General features: G+C 41.6%; 1 gene segment (V, D, J or C); it reads left to right on the top strand.

The window, feature by feature from the left end:
* The window catches only part of LOC137348918 (Ig lambda chain C region-like), a 60,022-nt gene extending 49,109 nt beyond the window's left edge, over positions 1–10,913 (top strand). The window contains 4 exon segments of the C gene segment in view: positions 6,952–7,233; positions 7,325–7,372; positions 7,615–7,722; positions 9,032–10,913. Coding sequence covers positions 6,952–7,233; positions 7,325–7,372; positions 7,615–7,721 — 437 coding nt within the window.
* Positions 10,914–18,573: the final 7,660 nt, after the last annotated feature.

Raw genomic sequence — 18,573 nt, 5'->3', positions numbered from 1 at the left:
CATTGTGGGAACTAGTTTGCACAGAAGAGGAGGCAGACATTGTGCATTGGTCAATAGGTACTTTTTGTACGAGAATAAGGCACTGTGTGAAATATGGAGGCAACAATAAGATAACATTTGGAAGCGGGACCAAGCTAATTGTAGAACCCAGTAAGTGCTGAAGCTTTTTATCATGTTTTCCATCTTTCAGTAAAAATAAAACATTTGATTAATTGTAAATGTGATCTTAAAACAAACATGAAAATGCCATGGTTTATAATTTCCATCATCAATGGCAGGGGTCTGCAACCTGGGACATGTCACTCTTTAACATCTTCTTTGCGGCTCCCAATCTAATCCAGTTGGATTGCATTAACATGAAAAAAATCCTTTAAAAATTGTCAAGAAAGGTAAGAGCAGTGCTTTATTGTAGGGATAATTATGCTGCACTTTGCGTTTCAAATGATTATTTTAATGGAAAAACATTGTTGTGCTTTAAATAAACCTGTTCGGGCTACACCTGATGGTTATAGAGAATGCCTTTGGTTCAGGAACAGGTTTTAAGGATGCGACCATAGTATAGCCAAGGCAATAAATTATTCTGCATGTGCTATTAGAAGCTACCTTTTTATCATGAGAAAAAATTGCCTTCAATCTACACATCTTAAGTTCAAGTTTGTTTTAAAGATGACAATCTTGACAAAATTATAGTAAAAAAAAATCAAAGAATGCAATAATTCAATTACATCCATTTGTAATTGATTTGTTTCTATTGATACATAAATTTAAAACATACATTTTTCTCATTATATTTGCCAATTAGGCATCCTACCAGAAAAACTTAGTAATTTATCAAGCATTTAGTTTAGAAATGCTGAAATTTTGTCTTGTGGCTCCCAAAAGTTTTTATTTTGGGCAATATTTTTAAAAAGCCGCTTCAAGTAAAAAAAAAGGTTGCAGACCCCTGGTCTATCATTAAATGCAAAATATGTGATAAAATTCTCATTAGGCAGCTCACTAAAATCATTCGCCTTCTCAGAATTAATTTTTGCATCTTTGATGGATCTTTGCTAATAAAATAGGATATCCCCCAAATTTTAACTGAAAGGTAGATAGAGATAAGCACAGATAAGTATTGTAAAATGCCAAATAATGTTACCATTTAAAATATTTAGCAGCTGATCATGTATTTTGCCAGTCGTACTTCTGAAAGCAGAAGCATCAACATTATAATATTTAATAGCATTCACCAATGCATCCTGTAAAATGTAACTCACAATTGGGCATGCCACATAGTTTTTGTGTGGCTATATTATGCTGTGTGAATAATAACTACAAACAAACATTTGGACCAGGAACCAGAGTGACCATAACACCGAGTAAGTTAACCTTTCTCTCCATTGAAACAACTGATATATTACTCCTGCATGACTTAACTAGCAAACAATGGGCAAAACTGCATAGACAAATAGAAATATTGTAGAAATATAAACGTAAAATAATAGACTGTGTGTGGGGAAATCAAGTCCAACAAAAATGCAATTCACAGATTTAATATCCTATTATTAAAAATAGGAAAAAAATAGCTCATGGAAATTAATGGCAAATCCCATGCTGGGTAGTTTGTGGGTTTATGTACTGGGAAGACAAGAGCTTTGCAAATTTGGCAATTAACAAACATTCTAGTTGAAGCCAGGATTAAGTTGAATCTTCCAATATTTTTCCATACTGTTATGTTTTGCGCACTAGTGTGTCATTGACGTATATATGTGCAAGTGGTTCTGTAAGCAACCTCCATAAGGGGTATTTCCAAAGGGAAGGGGATAATGGATTAAAAATGAAAACTGGTATTGGGGAAGTGGGAAGAGGTTGATACTGTACGGACAATTATTGCAGGGAGACAGTATTGATGCCAAATGCCTACCCTTTACACTGTAAAATTCTATTGAGTCTTTGGCAGACACATGAGACAAGTTAGTAACTTGTCATCCAATGTCATTGTTCTGGAAGCAAATCCATGTATTTGACAAAGTATCAATTCATTGGACACTTATTCACATAGGACAGATGTTTTCAAGCAGCTGGCACTGGGCTTTATTGAAATGAACATCAGATGCCTATCAGCCAGAGTTTGGAAATAGAAACATGCTAACAGGGCAGACAATTAGTGACATTATTGTAGTTAACAGTGAAATAAACATGAATCGATTTTGTGTCACTAAGCGAACTGTTATATTCATGGTAATCATCCAATAACACACATTGAGTGCTGTGTTATTATGTAGCTTAAGGGCACAGTGAAGGTGAATATTGCTGTGCAGTTATTTTGAACCTTCAGTAAGAAAATGAAATGCATCAAATATGACAATTAGAATATGAGAATTGCTGAAAATAGAGACCTGTTGTTGAAGTGGTAAGAGTTGTTGTTTTCCCTTACATTGGTTATTCTCGCGGATTGTCCTGATGAGTGCAAGGCCAAAAACTTCGACAACATGTCTCTATTTTCAGAAATTCTCAAGTTCTGTACTACCAAATGACAATTAGAATAATAAAAAACTTTAAAAATGCAAAAATAAGATTAACAATTCAGCTGAATATTGAGCACATAAAAATATCTCAAGGAGCCCTTCTCTTTCAAAACACAAGCATTCTCCAAAAGGAGTATGTAGAATTTATTATACACTTCCTGCGTTAGTGTCCAGTAGTAACAGAGCAGCTGCATTAAAACGTTAAGGTGCACAACACCAACTTTACTGTAAATGACATGCCTGTAATAGATTCAACTCTATTTGAAAGAATAAGCTAGCAAGCTTACAATAGTTTCTTCATGGAGACCAGTTGATGGGTAAATAGTAACCTTGAAGGAATATTTGCTTGAATAAAGATGGAAACAAATAGAAATTGTATTGCCAAACAGGGGCATCATTTGTATTTATAAGTCAGAAGTGACTCTGGATGGAGTAACATTTGCAATAACGGTCTGCCATAGTTTTACAAGGACATAACAGTTGAAAATGAGGATTTGCAAGGAGATGTATATGCTGCAGGTATGCTGATGGGCAGATGGTGGTGTAGTGGTAATGTCACTGGACTGGTACTCCTGAAGCACAGACTAATTCCCTGGCGACACTGGTTCAAATCCCACAGCAGCTCCTGCAATTTTAATTCAATTAATTAATAAGAATCTGGAATTGAAAGCTAGTCTCAGCAATGCTGCCATGAAATTATCATTGATTGTCGTAAAAACCCATCTGGTTCACTAATGCCCTTTAGGGAAGGAAATCTACTGTCCATACCTGGTCTGGCCTACAAGTGAATTCAAACACACAGCAATGTGGTTGACTCATTAACTGCCCTCTTAAATGGCCTAGCGAGCCATTCAGTTGTCAAGGACAATAAGGGATGGGCAACAAATGCTGGCCTTATCTGTGATACTAACATCCCATGAAAAGAATTATAACAAAATGATACGTGCATTAAGGTAGAGAGAGAGAAATCTGTTCATATCTCGATTTCTTGTGTACTTACTTTGATTTGTAGATTGGAGGATTTAGTTTAAATGTAAACTGTAAATGTAACTATATAATTACAATGTAAGAGTGTTAAAATGATTGAATCATGTCAGAAATGCCTAAACAATATAGACATGAAAATATATTTTTTAATTTTCCACTGATGAGTCAGTCAATAACCAGAAGTCACGGATTTAAAAACATTGGCAAAAGACCTAAAGGGGGAGATGAGGATCTACTTAGAGAGTTTCTGGGATCGGGAAGACTTTACCTGAAAAGTGGTGAAAGCTACTTGTATAAGTGGTTTTAGAAGGGGTTTAGACTGGTTCTTGAGGACGAGAAACTTATGGGGTTATTGACAAGAACTGGGGGTGCGGAACTAAGCAACACTGCACTTTCAAAGAGCCAGCACAGGCAGGAGGGGCTGAACAGCCTCCTTCCATGCTGTAAGATTCTATGATTCTATGATTCAGGAATGGAATTTGATGGAGACATGTCAGTGGTGGGAATGTGGATGAGTGGGATTTGTAAGATGCTCAGTAATATTTACTCATTCAATGGTGTTATTTGCAACGTGGGAACAAGCATTAACTGACCTGTTTAGTGTAGTGCAGCCCCAAAAGTAGATAAACAGGGGATATGGGAGGGGAAGTCACTACAATAGCATTCCATTTTGTTAAAGAAAGAGAAAGAGAGCAAACAGAGAGGAAAACTCAAAGGCAAATGTGGGGAAAAAAATATAGTGAAATCAACAGGACCGTCACACAGATTAAATACAATCGAATGACAAATACAGCTGAAAATCGACAATGAGAATATTCAATTAATAGCATGAAAGACAACCAATTAATTATATTCCAGTATAGAAAATAATGAGTGTTTTAGCAATGGCATTCATTAAATAAATGGTTAAATTTGCAGCAAAACAAAATTGGCTGCTTAGAGAGCAGGTCATGGCAAAAAAAAAAAAAGATATAAAGATACTGGAATGATATAGAGTAAAACTTTAAAAAGTATAATAACAGAAAGATTAAGAGAGAATGTGCAGGAAAAATAGCAACAAAAAAAAAGGTAATAATCAGGAAAGAATCTCTTAGTGGTGTGAAGTTAGTTAGCATCGGGTATGAGCAGTGAGAGATGAAGAAAATAAGGCTTTAGTGAAGAGTTGGGGATACTTTGCCTCATGTTACATAGAGGAGAAGCATATTGGAATACTAGATTAATTCCTGGGATGGGATTGCTGTCCTATCAGAAGAGGCCAGGCCTATATTCTATGGAGTTTAGAAGAATGAGAGGTGATCTCATTGAAGCATACAAGGTTCTGAAAGTGCTTTACAGGGTAAACAATGAGTGGTTGTTTTTAGTCTGGATCTAGGGGCACATTTTCATGATAAGGGTTCGCCATTTAGAACGGAGATGAGGAGAAACTTCTTCACTCTGAGAGTTGTGAATCTTTGTTATTCTCTACTTGAGTAGTTTCAAGGCTGAAATTGATATGTTTTTGGTCTCTTAGGGAATCAAGGGAAATGGGAAGTGAGTGGGAATGTGGAGTTGAGACAAAGATCAGCCATGATCATATTAAATAGCAGAGTGGACCGGAGGGGCTGTGTAGTCTAGAAGCTGTGCTTCTATTTCTTGTGTGCTGATGGAATACGTCAGGCCACCAGAGCTATCACTTCTTCAAAAGAGAAAGAAATTAATCAAAGTTAAAGTAGACAAAGCACAAGGACCTGATTACTTACAAACAAGGAACCTGAGGAACTCTATTTAAAAAAATCACATTGCCTCTGGCTATAAAACACTGGTTAGGTCACAGCTGGAGTCTTGTATCCAATTCCAGGCTTAGCAACTGAGGAAAGATGGCAAGGCCTCAGAGAGAGTGCAGAAGGGATTTGCGAGAATGGTACAAGGGCTGAGGGACTTTTGTTATGTGGAGAGGCTGGAGGAACTGGGATTGTCCTCCTGTAGAGCAGGAATGGGTTAAGGGGAGATTTAATAGAGATGTTATATGAGGGGTTTTGATAGGGTCGATAGGGAGAAACTTTCTACGAGCCAGAGACTGGTATTAGACTGGATTACATGTGACAAGCATTACTGATGTGTTCAAAAGCCTATTCCCATGCTCCAATATTCTGGTCTTCATAGGTCATGCTCAGTGACAAGAAAGATATTACAGGGCAGCATTCCCATGCACAGACATGGTTCTGATTGATCAGCCTCAAAGCCCTTACGAAAGTAACATTTTGTGATGCACTACATAACTAACTGGTGACATGATAAGAGGTGAATGTAATATGCTTGAAAGGAACAAGTGACTTTGGAGTTATAGTTCCCAAAGATCTCAACCACTGGGCTTTTCTGGCTGTTATTTCAGGGTCTGTTTTCCAATAATGGATAGAGATCGATTGGTATGGTTAATCAATAACTCAAAAATTGTATTATGTGGCTACCAGATGGTATCAGCAATCCAGTTTATCCCACTCTTTACATACAAACATACGAACATATGAATTAGGAGCAGGAGTGGGCCATTTGGCCCCTCTAGCCTGCCCCTCTAGCCTGCTCCGCCAGTCAATATGATCATGGCTGATCTTGGGCTTCAATTCTAATTTCCTGCCCGCCTCCCCATATCCCAAAATTCCCTGCGAGATCGGAAATCTATCTATCCCAGCCTTAAATGTATTCAATGATGGAGCATCCACAATCCTCTGGGATAGAGAATTCCAAAGATTCACAACCTTTCGAGTGAAGTAATTTCTCTTCATCTCAGTCCTGAATGATTGACCCATTATCCTGAGACTGTGTCCCCGTGTTCTAGATTCCCCAAACAGTGGGAACAATCTCTCAGCTTCTACCCTATCAAACCCTTTCAAAATCTTGTATGTCTCAATTAGATCACCTCTCATTCTTCTAAACACCAGAGAATATAGGCCCAATTTACTCAGCCTCTCATCATAAGACAACCCCCTTTCTTAAATGTGGAGACCAAAACTGCGCACTGTATTCCAGGAGAGGCCTCACTGAAACCCTGTACAATTATAGCAATTCTGTCCATTGTCCCATGACTGAACAGAACAGGATCCAGATTAAATATGCTTTATGTTTGTGAATGGATTCCTACAAGATAACCAGAGCTAGCCTATTTGGATTATTATCATTGTCTGTTCCAGGGCTTTCACCTATTCAGAATGCCACGCGACTTTAAATGTTTCTCAGGTTATAAAAGGCAGTAACAATTTATATACAAATTCAAGCCCTCAAACGGAAACATGGATCAGTATTCATTTAGCAGCTGTGCTTTCAAATGACTCTAGTCTTTAAGTGAAGTATTCCACACTATTAGTCTTTGGTTTGGGGTATTGGATAGAGTCAGCCTAGTGGTTAAAGAGTGTTAGATTGTGATGGCTTCGATGCTAAATCATGGAAACTTTCCTTTTCTCCTCTCGTTGCCTATCAACAGATCGGAAAGATATTGCAAAACCATCCGTCTATATCCTCCCTCCGCGGGATCGGCCCGAGGTTTCACCCGTGTGCTTGGTGACAGACTTTTTCCCAAACAACATCACTGTGACGGTTAAAGACGGGAATGACAGAGCGAGCCGAACGGAAAACGACACCTCGCTGTCCATCCCCGATCGCAGCTACAGTGTGGTCGGATTCCTGACAAAGTCTGGCTCCGAGTGGAAGGAAAAATTTCAGTGTACTGCGACGGGTGAACAAACGAAAGCGTATCCAGATTCTGGTATGTTCTTTGATTTTTTTATTCATTGAGATTATAAGTGGAAATCATTATTGCTAGTGTTGTAAATATTATTATTATTGATCTTCCTCAGGTGATTCCCAGGCAGTTTGTATTGAGCGTGAAGAGGAGGAGGAAGTCGGTGAGTACAATGTGTATTTTTATGCCTGTGTCTGTTGTAAACACATTGTAAACACAAAAAAGGCCTTCGTTTCTGAAGGAATCGTTTTCAAAACAGCAATTTTGCAGATAGCGTTCGCCTGATTTATCGTTCCCTGTTATTGGTTAAGATAGCAGAGCATGCAAAAACATTTATTATTGTAAAACAGTTCATTGTCTTCGATAGGCTCCTTATTTCCTGTGTTTTTCTTTCCCTTCTCACAGATGCACACGTGAATATGCTTTCACTGACAGTCCTTGGCTTCAGACTTCTCTTCTTTAAAAGTATCGTATTCAACGCCTTGATGACTATCCGTGTTTGGATCTCATAAGGTGAGAGAGAAGATTTCCTGTTAAAGATAGAAATTTCTCCTGTGGACGGTCTGCTTTGCAGAAACCTTTTCCTGCAAAGAACAAATATTGAGAAAGTATAGAATTTGGAATAATAGTCAGAATGTATTTTAAAATCAGGCGAGGTTAAGGAAAGTAACTATCAAGTAACATTCACACCACACAAGTGCCAGGCAATGACCATCTCCAACAAGAGAGAATCTAACCATCTCCCCTTGACATTCAATGATACATTCATTCCAAGGTCCCTTACTTCCTCTACACCGCTCAGTATTCTCCCATTAATCATGTATTCCTTTGCCTTGTTTGACCTTCCCAAATGCATCACCTCACACTTCTCCAGGCTGAATTCCATTTGCCACTTTTCTGCCCATCTGACCAGATTATCAATATCTTCCTGCAGCCTACAGCTATCCTCCTCGCTATCTACCACACGGCCAATCTTTGTGTCATCTGCAAACTTCTTGATCGTGCCCCCTACATTTACGTCCAAATCATTAACATATAACCACAAAAAGCAGGGAACGCAGTACTGAGCCCTGCGGAACACCACTGGAAACAGCCCTCCAGTCGCAAAAACAACTACCCTTTGTTTCCTGCCACTGAGCCAGTTTTGTATCCACTTTGCTGCATTTCTTTGGATCCCATGGGATTTTATTTTCTCACCAGTCTGCCATGTGGGAGCTTGTCAAAAGCCTTGCTAAAATTCATGTAGACCACATCAACTGCACTACCCTCATCCATCTTGTTACTTCTTCAAAAAATTTGATTTAAGTTAGTCAGACATGACTATCAGGAAAGATTGCTGGGGTACTTTTCTCTGGAAAACAGAAGGCTGACCGAATAGAGGTATCAGGGGGGAGGCAGAGACCAAACCTATGGTGGTATAATAATAGGTCCAATAGGGAATTCAGGAGAATTTTCTTTACCCAGACAGTGGTGAGAATGTGGAACTCACTATAACAGGGGAGTCATTGATCTGAAGAGCATAAATGCATTTAAGGAAAATCTAGACAAACAGATGAAGCAGAAAGGAAAAGGTTAGCTGATGGGTGAGATGAAGTAGTGGTGGGGATGGCGGGGGGGGGGGGGGGTCTCACAATGGTCAAAGACACCAGCATAAACTAAACCGAATGGCCTGTTTATTGTGTAATACTTTGTGAATAGATTGTAGAGATGAACTCCGTTCTGGTAGCACTGAGTTATTCCTTTTGACGAATAGCTTGGCATGGAGGTGGGGCAGCTCTGTACCCTGTAACATACTAAAACTATCTGTTATCTCTTTCTCTAGAGGGACAATTGATCGCAAGCACAGAAGGAATCGTGTGAACATGACGGATTTTTGTTTCGATTGTGATGCAGAATGACGTTTGCATCTCCTATCATCTGCCCAAAGGCAATCTGTTACATGTTAAATACATATATGTGTCTGTCTGTAGTAGTTATGTTTGAAAGAATCTTCACGAATGTAAGATAGTGTAATTTCTGTCCTTCCCTCTCGAACAGTAGTATAGAATAATCTGATATATATGCAGCTTCCGATGAAGCTTTGCTCATTCTTACTATTGGAGATAGCTGAGCATTTATTAAAAGTATAGGCCGCATTATTGTAAGATGTATATTTTATCTTCTTTGTACATTAAGTTGCATGTCTTGTGATTAGGCTCCTGGAATATTCATGTACCATCCCGTGGAAGTGACTCAATCCAGTGCTTGACTGGGAAGAATAAAAATCGAAAATCGAATCATGGAATTACACAGCAGAGGAGGCAGCTATTCAGGCCATTGTGCCTGGGCAGGCCCTTTGTACGAGTTATCCCATTAATCCCATACAAACATACGAATTAGGAGTAGGAGAAGGCCACTTGGCCCCTCGAACCTGCTCCACCACTCAATAAGATCATGGCTGATCTGATTGTAACCTCAGCTCCACATTCCCGCCTACCCCCAATAACCTTTCACCCCCTTGCTTATCAAGAATCTAACTACCTCCGCCTTAAAAAATATTCAAAGACTCTGCTCCCACCACATTTTGAGGAAGAGAAGTCCAAAGACTCACAACCCTCTGAGAGAAAAAAATTCTCATAATCTCTGCTTAAATGGGCGACCCCTTATTTTTAAGAGATTCTCCCACAGAGGGAAACATCCTTTCCACATCTACCCTGTCAAGACCCCTCAGGATCTTGTAAGTTTCAATCAAGTTGCCTCTTATTCTTCGAAACTCCAGCAGATACAAGCCGAACCTGTCCAACCGTTCCTCTTAAGACAGCCCGCCCGTTCCAGGTATTAGTCTAGTTAACCTTCTCTGAACTGCTTCCAATGCATTTACATCCTTCCTTAAATAGGGAGACTAATGCTGTACACAGTACTCCAGATGTGATCTCACCAATATAAAAGCAAAATACTGCGGATGTGGTCTCACCCATGTCCTGTGTAGCTGAAGCATAACCTCCCTACTTTTGTATTCAACTCCCCTCACAATAAATGATAACATTCTATGAGCTTTCCTAATTACGTGCTGTACCTGCATACTAACCTTTTGTGATTCATGCACTCGGACACCCAGATCCCTCTGCATCTCAGAGCTCTGCAATATCCCACTCACCCGCTCTTTCCCCTATTTCTACAAGTATTTATCCAATTTACCTTTTCAGTTTCTCCTTATTGACTCTGTCGAAACCCCTCATGATTTTTGAAAACCTCTATTAACTCTACCCTCATGTTCCTCTGTTTGAAGCAGGACAACCCCAGCTTCTCCAGGCTATCCACATTAACCAAAACCCCTCACCCCCACTACCTTTCAAGTAAATCTCCTCTGCACCCTCTCCTTCCTAAGGTGTGGTGTCCACAACTGGGACTTAACCGTCAACTTCAAAAATATTGAAAGCGAGCATCTTTCAGATTTTGTTCCAAAGTCCCAAGATAAAACTTTATGCACGTGTATGTAAATATTCTAAGCAACTCATGTAAAGGGAAATGTATTGATTTGCTAACGCGTCAGAAGAATATTCAATATCTGGTTTACATTGTTGACTTACATTGCATCGAGATGCTTCTTGCTATTTTAGATATAACATTCCTTAGTATTGTTACATTTTAGAAAGAACTTCTGAGATTTTCAGAATTGTTGAGTCATTCTCATAACGCCTGCCAATAAAATATATTTTAATACACTTTACGCTGGTCACTAGTCATTTATGCGCACTCAGTAACACGTACTCTGTTACAAAAGATGTATGTCTGTAATATATCAAAAACCTGGAGTTTTCAGGCACTTTCTATCCACATGAACTCACTTCCTGCTGCTAATAATTTGTCAAATTTTGGAACATAGGAACAGAAGGAGGCCATTCAGCCCCTCGAGACTGATTCTCCATTCAACAATGTGTGACCAACTCCATATACATGCTTTTGTCCCATTTTCCTTAATACCTTGGTTAGCAAAAATCTATCAATCTCAGATTTAAATTTAACAGTCAATCTAACATCAATTGTCATTTGAGGAAGAGAGTTCCAAACATCTACCAAACTTGGGTCAACATTTTGGACCCGTTATAAATGACTTTTATCCACATTTAGAACACACACTATCTGTTTAAAGTTACAACCCACTCTATGTCAGTTGTTAGCTCCCTTGCTTCTGAGCAACAAGGACATAAGAAATAGGAGCAGGAGTAGGCCTTTTTTTATTATTCATTCCAGGGATGTGGGCGTCGCTGGCCAGGCCAGCATTTATTGCCCTTGAGAAGGTGGTGGTGAGCTGCCTTCTTGAACTGCAGCAGTCCATGTGGGGTAGGTACACCCACAGTGCTGTTAGGAAGGGAGTTCCAGGATTTTGACCCAGTGACAGTGAAGGAACGGCGATATAGTTCCAAGGCAGGATGGTGTGTGGCTTGGAGGGGATCTTGCAGGTGGTGATGTTCCCATGTATTTGCTGCTCTTGTCCTTCTAGTTGGTCGAGGTCACGAGTTTGGAAGGTGCTGTCTAAGGAGTCTTGGTGCATTGCTGCAGTGTATCTTGTAGATGGTACACACTGCTGCCACTGTGCGTCGGTGGTGGAGGGAGTGAATGTTTGTAGATGGGGTGCCAATCAAGCGGGCTGCTTTATCCTGGATGGTGTCGAGCTTCTTGAGTGTTGTTGGAGCTGCACCCATCCAGGCAAGTGGAGAGTATTCCATCACACTCCTGTGCCTTGTAGATGGTGGACAGGCTTTGGGGAGTCAGGAGGTGAGTTACTCACCGCAGAATTCCTCGCCTCTGACCTGCTCTTGTGGCTACAGCATTTATGTGGCTGCTCCAGTTCAACCCCTCGAACCTGCACCGCCATTCAATAAGATCATGACTAATCTGATCATGGCCTTCATTGCACTTTCCTGACTGTGACCCCGTGTTTTAAATAAGGACATACTTGCATTAGAGAGAGTGCAACAACAGTTCACCAAACTGATTCCGGGGATGAGGGGATTCTCCCAGGAGGAGAGGTTGAGTAGATTGGCCTATATTCCCCCGAGTTTAGAAGGATGCGAGGTGATCCTCATTGAAACATATCAAATTCTTCAGGGCTTTGACAGGGTGAGATGCTGAGAGGCTTTTTCCCCCCCTGGCTGGGGAATCTACAACACAGGGTCACAGACTCAGAATAAGGGTCAGCCATTTGGGGCTTGTGATGAAGAGAACTTTCTTCACTCAGAGGGTTGTGAATCTTTAGAATTCTCTACCCCAGAGAGCTGTCGATGCTCAATCATGGAGCGTATTCAAGGCTAAGATTGATAAATATTTGGGATTAAGGAAGAGGGGTAGAGTGCAGCAAGGAGATGTTGAGCTAGAAGATCAACCACGATCTTACTGAATAGCAGAGCAGGCTCGAAGGGCCGAATGGCCTACGTCTGCTGCTATTCTTATGTTCTTATTTAGCTACAGAAAAATCAAAGTACTTGATAAATTGCAGACAAGAATTTGTGACTATTAAAGAAAGTTTGAATGACTCTTTTCCTTCGTCTGATTGTTTTCCATTCTGGACAGCGTCACGGGAGCGAGATTACCTTGGAGAAGTTCTGAAATATTAGGCGCATGTTTAATTCCTTTAGGTAGCATCTTGTCTGATCCCACTCCCCTGCCACTTTCTGTACCTCAGTTCACAACACGATGCTGCCCTTAGTCAGGAAGTTAGGCACAGGAGGAGGGTTTTCATCACCTACAGCATGTTTCACTATTCAATTAGATCATGATTGATCTGTAACTTAACTCTATCCACCCACCTGGGTTCTGTAACACTTTAATACTCTTAAACTATCAAACTGTAAATAAAAATAATCTATCCATACTAAGGCAAAACACTGTGGACTGCAGAAATCAGAAATAGAACAGAAAATGCTGGAAGATTTGTTAGATGGAGTATAATGTGGGAAAGTGTGAATTTTTCCACTTTGACTGGAAGAAGTATGACTTAAATGGAGGGATTGCAGAACTCTGAGATGCAGAGGGCTCTGGGTGTTCTAGTACACAAAACACAAAAAGTCAGTCTGCAGGTACAGCAAGTGATTAAGAAGGCAAATGCAATGTTTTTGTTTGTTGCTAGGGAATATAAAAGTAGCTATGTTTTGCTGCAGTTGTACAGAGCATTGGTGAGACCACATCTGGAGTACTGTGTAGAGCTTTGGTCTCCTTACTTAAAAAAGGATATAATTGCATTGGAAGCAGTTCAGAGAAGGTTCACTTGACTGAGTCCTGGGATGACAGGGTTATCTTATGAGGAAAGGTTGGACAAGTTGGGTCTGTATCCATTGAAGTTGAGAAGAATGAGAGGTGATCTTCTGGAACATATAAGATCCTGAAGGGACTTGACAGGGTGGATGCTGAAAGGATGCTTCCCCTTGTGGGAGAGACTAAAAGGAGGGAGCACTGTTTTAAAATAAGTGGTCTCCCATTTAAAACAGAGATGAGGAGAAATTTGTTGTCTCAGAGGGTGGTGTGTGTGTGGAACTCTCTTGTCCAGAGAATGGTGGAGGCAGGGTCAACTGACTGTTTTTAAGGCAGAAGTAGACAGATTCTTGACAAACAAGGGAATCAAAGGCTATCGGAGGTAGGCAGGAAAGTAGAGATGTGTCCACAAATAGATCAGCCATGATCTTATAGAATGATGGGACAGGCTCGAGGGGCCGAATAGCCTACCCCTGCTCCTAATTCGCATGTTTATATGAATGTTCTTCAGCAGGTCTGGCAGCATCTGTAGAGAGAGGAAGAGAGTTAACATTTCAGGTCAGCAACCTTTCATCAGAACTGGGAAAAGTTCGAAATGCAACTGGTTTTAAACAAATACAGAGGCAGGGAAAGGGGGAAAGGAGGAGAGAAGAAAAGGGAATGCATGTGATAGGGTGGAAGGAAGGAAAGATTAAATAACAAAAGGGAGGATGGTGCAAGGCCGAAGGAGATGGCAATGGGACAAGTAAAGAAACAAAAGATGGGTCTAGAGGAGGTGTAAATGCCAACAAAACCATTTCCAGCACCTGCCGTCTGAAAAAATGAGGGCAGTGGTTCTGCACTCGATTGCAGTCGATGATTTTGAGTCCAGAAGATTGTAAAGTGCCGAACTGAAAGATGAGGTCTGGTTCATTAAGCTTCTGTTGATTTTCATTGGATGAGTGCAGGCGGAGGTCAAGGACAGAGAGGTCAGGGTTGAATTGAAATGGCAGGTGACCGGAAGCTTCAGGGTCACACCTGCAGAGTGAATCTCAGTTTTGAAATTTTCCATTGACTCCTCCTCCATGACAAAGCCCACCTCCTGCCCAGCTATTTCCAGTACCGTAAACACTCGAATGTTATTACACTTTGTGAATTGCACAAGGATTCAAAATTCAGATTTCCAGATCCAAATGTAACTTGTGTGTTCATTTTCATTTTAATCATTGTCCAAACGTCGATTTGTACATTTTTTGTGTAATTTAATTTGACTCCTGCAATGAGCAGCTTTTGGAAAATATATCCGTGTTGCTAGATTCATAGTCGTGCATCTTCTGCATTCCTCCAGATGCACTTCTTTGAAAAGCAGGTTTCATTGTCTTTCAACTTCAAGTATCATCTAACCAAGGTTGCACATCGATTCAGTATTTACCCTGCTGCTTCACAGGCTATTCCTCTAGATGTGAAGCCCAGTACTTTGATTTCAGTCTGTGTGGCCTTGTCGACTTGTGTTGCAAGTACTTTCGGTGATTTATGTACTCTAGATTGCTTTGCCCCTCTGTCCATTTTGGTCTCGTATTGCAACTCATTTCCTTATTCCTCTCACCAGAATACAATAAAGGCAATCTTGCCTCTCTTCCATTTTATGTCTTACTCCCTTAGTTCATCAGAGAAATGCTCTAATTTGAAAGGGGGAGGCAGAGCAGAGAGACTTTGGGGGATGGGAGGTGGGGATGCTTGTATAAGTTATTGAATGTGACAGGCCAAGCAGGGGAAGTTGCGAAGGTTGTTACAAAGGCCGAAGGGATCTTTGGATTTATAAATCAAGGCATAGAGTACAAAATAAAAGGAGTCGTGTAAAACTTTTATAAAAAACTGGTTAGACCTCAGCTCGAGTATCGTGTCCAATTCTAGGAAAGGGTGTCAAGGCCTCAGAGTGTAGAATAGATTCACTAGAATGGTTCCAGGGATAAGGGACTTCAGTTAGACTGTGGAGAGGGTGGTGTAGTGGTCATAACACTGGCTAATGTCCTGGAGACATGGGTTCAAATCCCACCACGGCAGCTGGTGGAATTTAAATTCAATTAATGAACAAAAATTTGGAGTTGAAAGCTAGTCTCAGTACTGGTGCTATTTAACTATCATTAAAAACCCACCTGGTTCACTAATGTCCTTTAGGGAAGGAAATCTGCTGTCCTTACCCGGTCTGACCTACATGTGACTCCAGATCCACAGTAATGTGGTTGACGCTTAAATGCCCTCTGAAATAGCCTAGCAAGCCACTCAATTGTCATTGTGGGTAACGACATGGTCATCAGGTGCGAGGCGCTCACGTTGTTGCTGTACGTGGCGCAGGTCTGGCCCATACCCCACTCCTGCGCCGTGGCAGTCACCCGAGCCATTTTCTGCTTGATCTGGGGATCTAAAATGGACCGGGTCCGGAGGGACACGATGTTCAAATCTCTGGATAAGGGCGGGAAAATGTACCCAACGTGGCCCTCATCCTGATGACCACCTTCGTGTGCGGCTGCATCAAGCTGTGTGTAGACCTCCAGTACGCAAACTCCAAGTGTCACTACGTGCTGAGGTTCTATCTGTCCCCGGTGTTGCGAAGGATGGGCCTGGTCACATTGCCACGGAACGCTCCGTGCAGTTGGGCCGTGCCGTACCACCTATCCTTCATGGAGCAGTTTCTGCAGGAAAACACCTTTGACCACCGATCCATCAGGCAGTGGTCTGCACAGAATGTCCTCAGGGCCCTACGGGAAAAGGAGACGGGGGATCCTGTCGAATGGTTCCCCGAGCAGACCGTCAAAGTCATTTGGCGGAATGCCTCATCACCAGAACGTTCAAACAAGCACCAAGATGTAGCTTGGCTGGTGAGAAGAGCCCTCCCCATCAGATCCTTCCTGCACGCCCGAAGTCTCAACCCTTCCGCGCAATGCCCCCGCGGTGGCTGTGTTGGGGAAGAAACGGTTGCCCACCTCCTTCTGGAATGTGTCTTTGCAAAGCAGGTGTGGAAAGAGATGCAATGTTTTTTGTCGAGGTTCATCCCAAGCAGCTCTGTAACACAGGTGTTTGTGCTCGACGGGCTGTTCCCAGGGACGCACACCGAGACAAACATCAACTGCTGCTGGAGGACTATCAATTCGGTGAAAGACGCCCTTTGGTCTGCCCGAAACTTGCTGGTCTTCCAGCGCAAAGAGTTGTCCACCACCGAATGTTGCAGACTGGCACATTCCAAGGTCCAGGACTACGTGCTGAGGGACGCACTAAAGCTTGGGGCAGCCGCAGCAAAGGCTCAATGGGGAAAGACCACAGTGTAAGGTCCCCCCACCAAGCTGAACTGAGGGGCTGGATCCATGGGAAACCCCTCGGGCTGTATACACCAAAATATGGTTTTGCTGTAAAATGTATATGACATGTAAAATGGAGTGGAAGGGTTGTGAGGCAACTCACTCCTGTATTGAAGAAAACTGATTTCCTTTGCACTTTCTGAAATGTCAACTTTGAACTGTTTGTAATATATTTTTTATAGTTTTTTTATGAATAAAGTATATTTTTGAGGAAAAAAAATGTAGTTAGTGATGCGCAGCAAATGCTGGCCTGGCCATTGACGCCCACATCCCATGAAAGAATTTAAACAAAAGACTGGACAAGCTGAGGCTGTTCTCCTTACAGAGGGAGAGGGTTGAGAGGAGCTTTGATTGAGGTATTCAAAATCAGGAATGTTTCTGATCGAAGAAATAAGGAGAAAGTGGTTCCAGTGGTAGGAGGGGCTGGTAAACGGAAGATGCAGATTTAAGGTGATTGGCAAAAGGACGAGAAGTTGGGGATTTTTTAACCTCGTGCGTCATCGTGGTTGGGAATTCCGATCCAATAACAAATCGCAAAAGAGAATTGGATCAATACTGGAAGTGATTTACAGGGCTACGGGCAAAGAGCAGGGGAGAGTGTGATGAATTGGATAGGTCTTTTGAAGAGACAGCACAGCTGCGATGGACCAAATGGCCTCCTTCTGAGAATGTGTCATTCCATGATTCCATCTCCATCGGTATCACCTTCAACACGTCATCCCCACCATCGCCAACATCACCATCAAACAGATATGACAAGTATCCATCACTTCAGCAACAGCAAAACCAAACTGGAACTCCACCAACCCTTCGCCGTATTCAATCTCAGTCATGACAAACAACAGTCCGAACATTGTGCTTCTTTTCAAACCAGGATAGGTGTGTATCTGGGGTCCATTAACTCCTATCTATGAATTGGCATGATGTTCTTCAATGACATAACGGAGTGAATTAAAGCCAGCCTACAGTCTATGGAGGGATTGGGCAAAATATCATTCTTAACATTCTTGTTAAATTATACTGCAGGTCACTTTGACCAAAATATTGTGATAAAAATGTTTCAATGATAAATGATCATCTGCTTCCTCGAGATGAACTGCAAGCAGCCGGAAGTCCATTGATCTGTGTTGCTTCCGGTGATGTTTGCGAGCACCTTGTACTCTTTCAAAAGAGGCCACCCAACTTGCAGCCTGCTTTTGGGCGAGAGTTGTGACTTTGACCCATTTTAAGCGTGTGTTGACAGGAAGTGGGAGGAGGTGTGTGGGCGGGATGTGTGGTCACAATGGAAACTCAAGACGCCAATGTGTGTTTCATTTTCCGACAGCAGAAGCAGGTCAGGCGGGCAGAAGGTGGAGCCACAGCTGTTGTTGTCTACCACAGAGAAATGGTAAGTTTGAAAAGACATGCGCCTCCTGGGCAGTATCTGATGTGGGCTTTGCTTTTTTCCACTGAGTTGCAAAGACTGATATCACTCATCAGCTGCCACACGGTGGAATTCAGTTAGACCACAAGAAGACAACTTGCAACTTGCAAAAGTGCAAAAGCAGCCAATTCAGTGACAAACACGCCTCTTCGAACTCTTGTATTGAATGAAGTTTTGAAGTGTTTAAGTTGCAGGGGTAACTCTTGCACCATCGCATCATCAAATGTCCCAACATACTTCACAGGAGCTTTAGAGAGTGGGGGAGGAGAGGGGCAAGGAAATAACTCTATGGGTTGTTGTAGGGTGCAGGAAAGGAGCAAGAGCAATTGATTCTTTTCAAATCCATTCTCCTTTAAATAATTAAATGTGACGATA

The sequence above is a fragment of the Heterodontus francisci genome, chromosome 34, assembly GCF_036365525.1.
Source record: "Heterodontus francisci isolate sHetFra1 chromosome 34, sHetFra1.hap1, whole genome shotgun sequence".
In the NCBI taxonomy this organism is placed as follows: Eukaryota; Metazoa; Chordata; class Chondrichthyes; order Heterodontiformes; family Heterodontidae; genus Heterodontus; species Heterodontus francisci.
The sequence above is the reverse complement of the archived record's forward strand: the minus strand, read 5'-3'. Positions and strand labels throughout refer to the sequence as shown.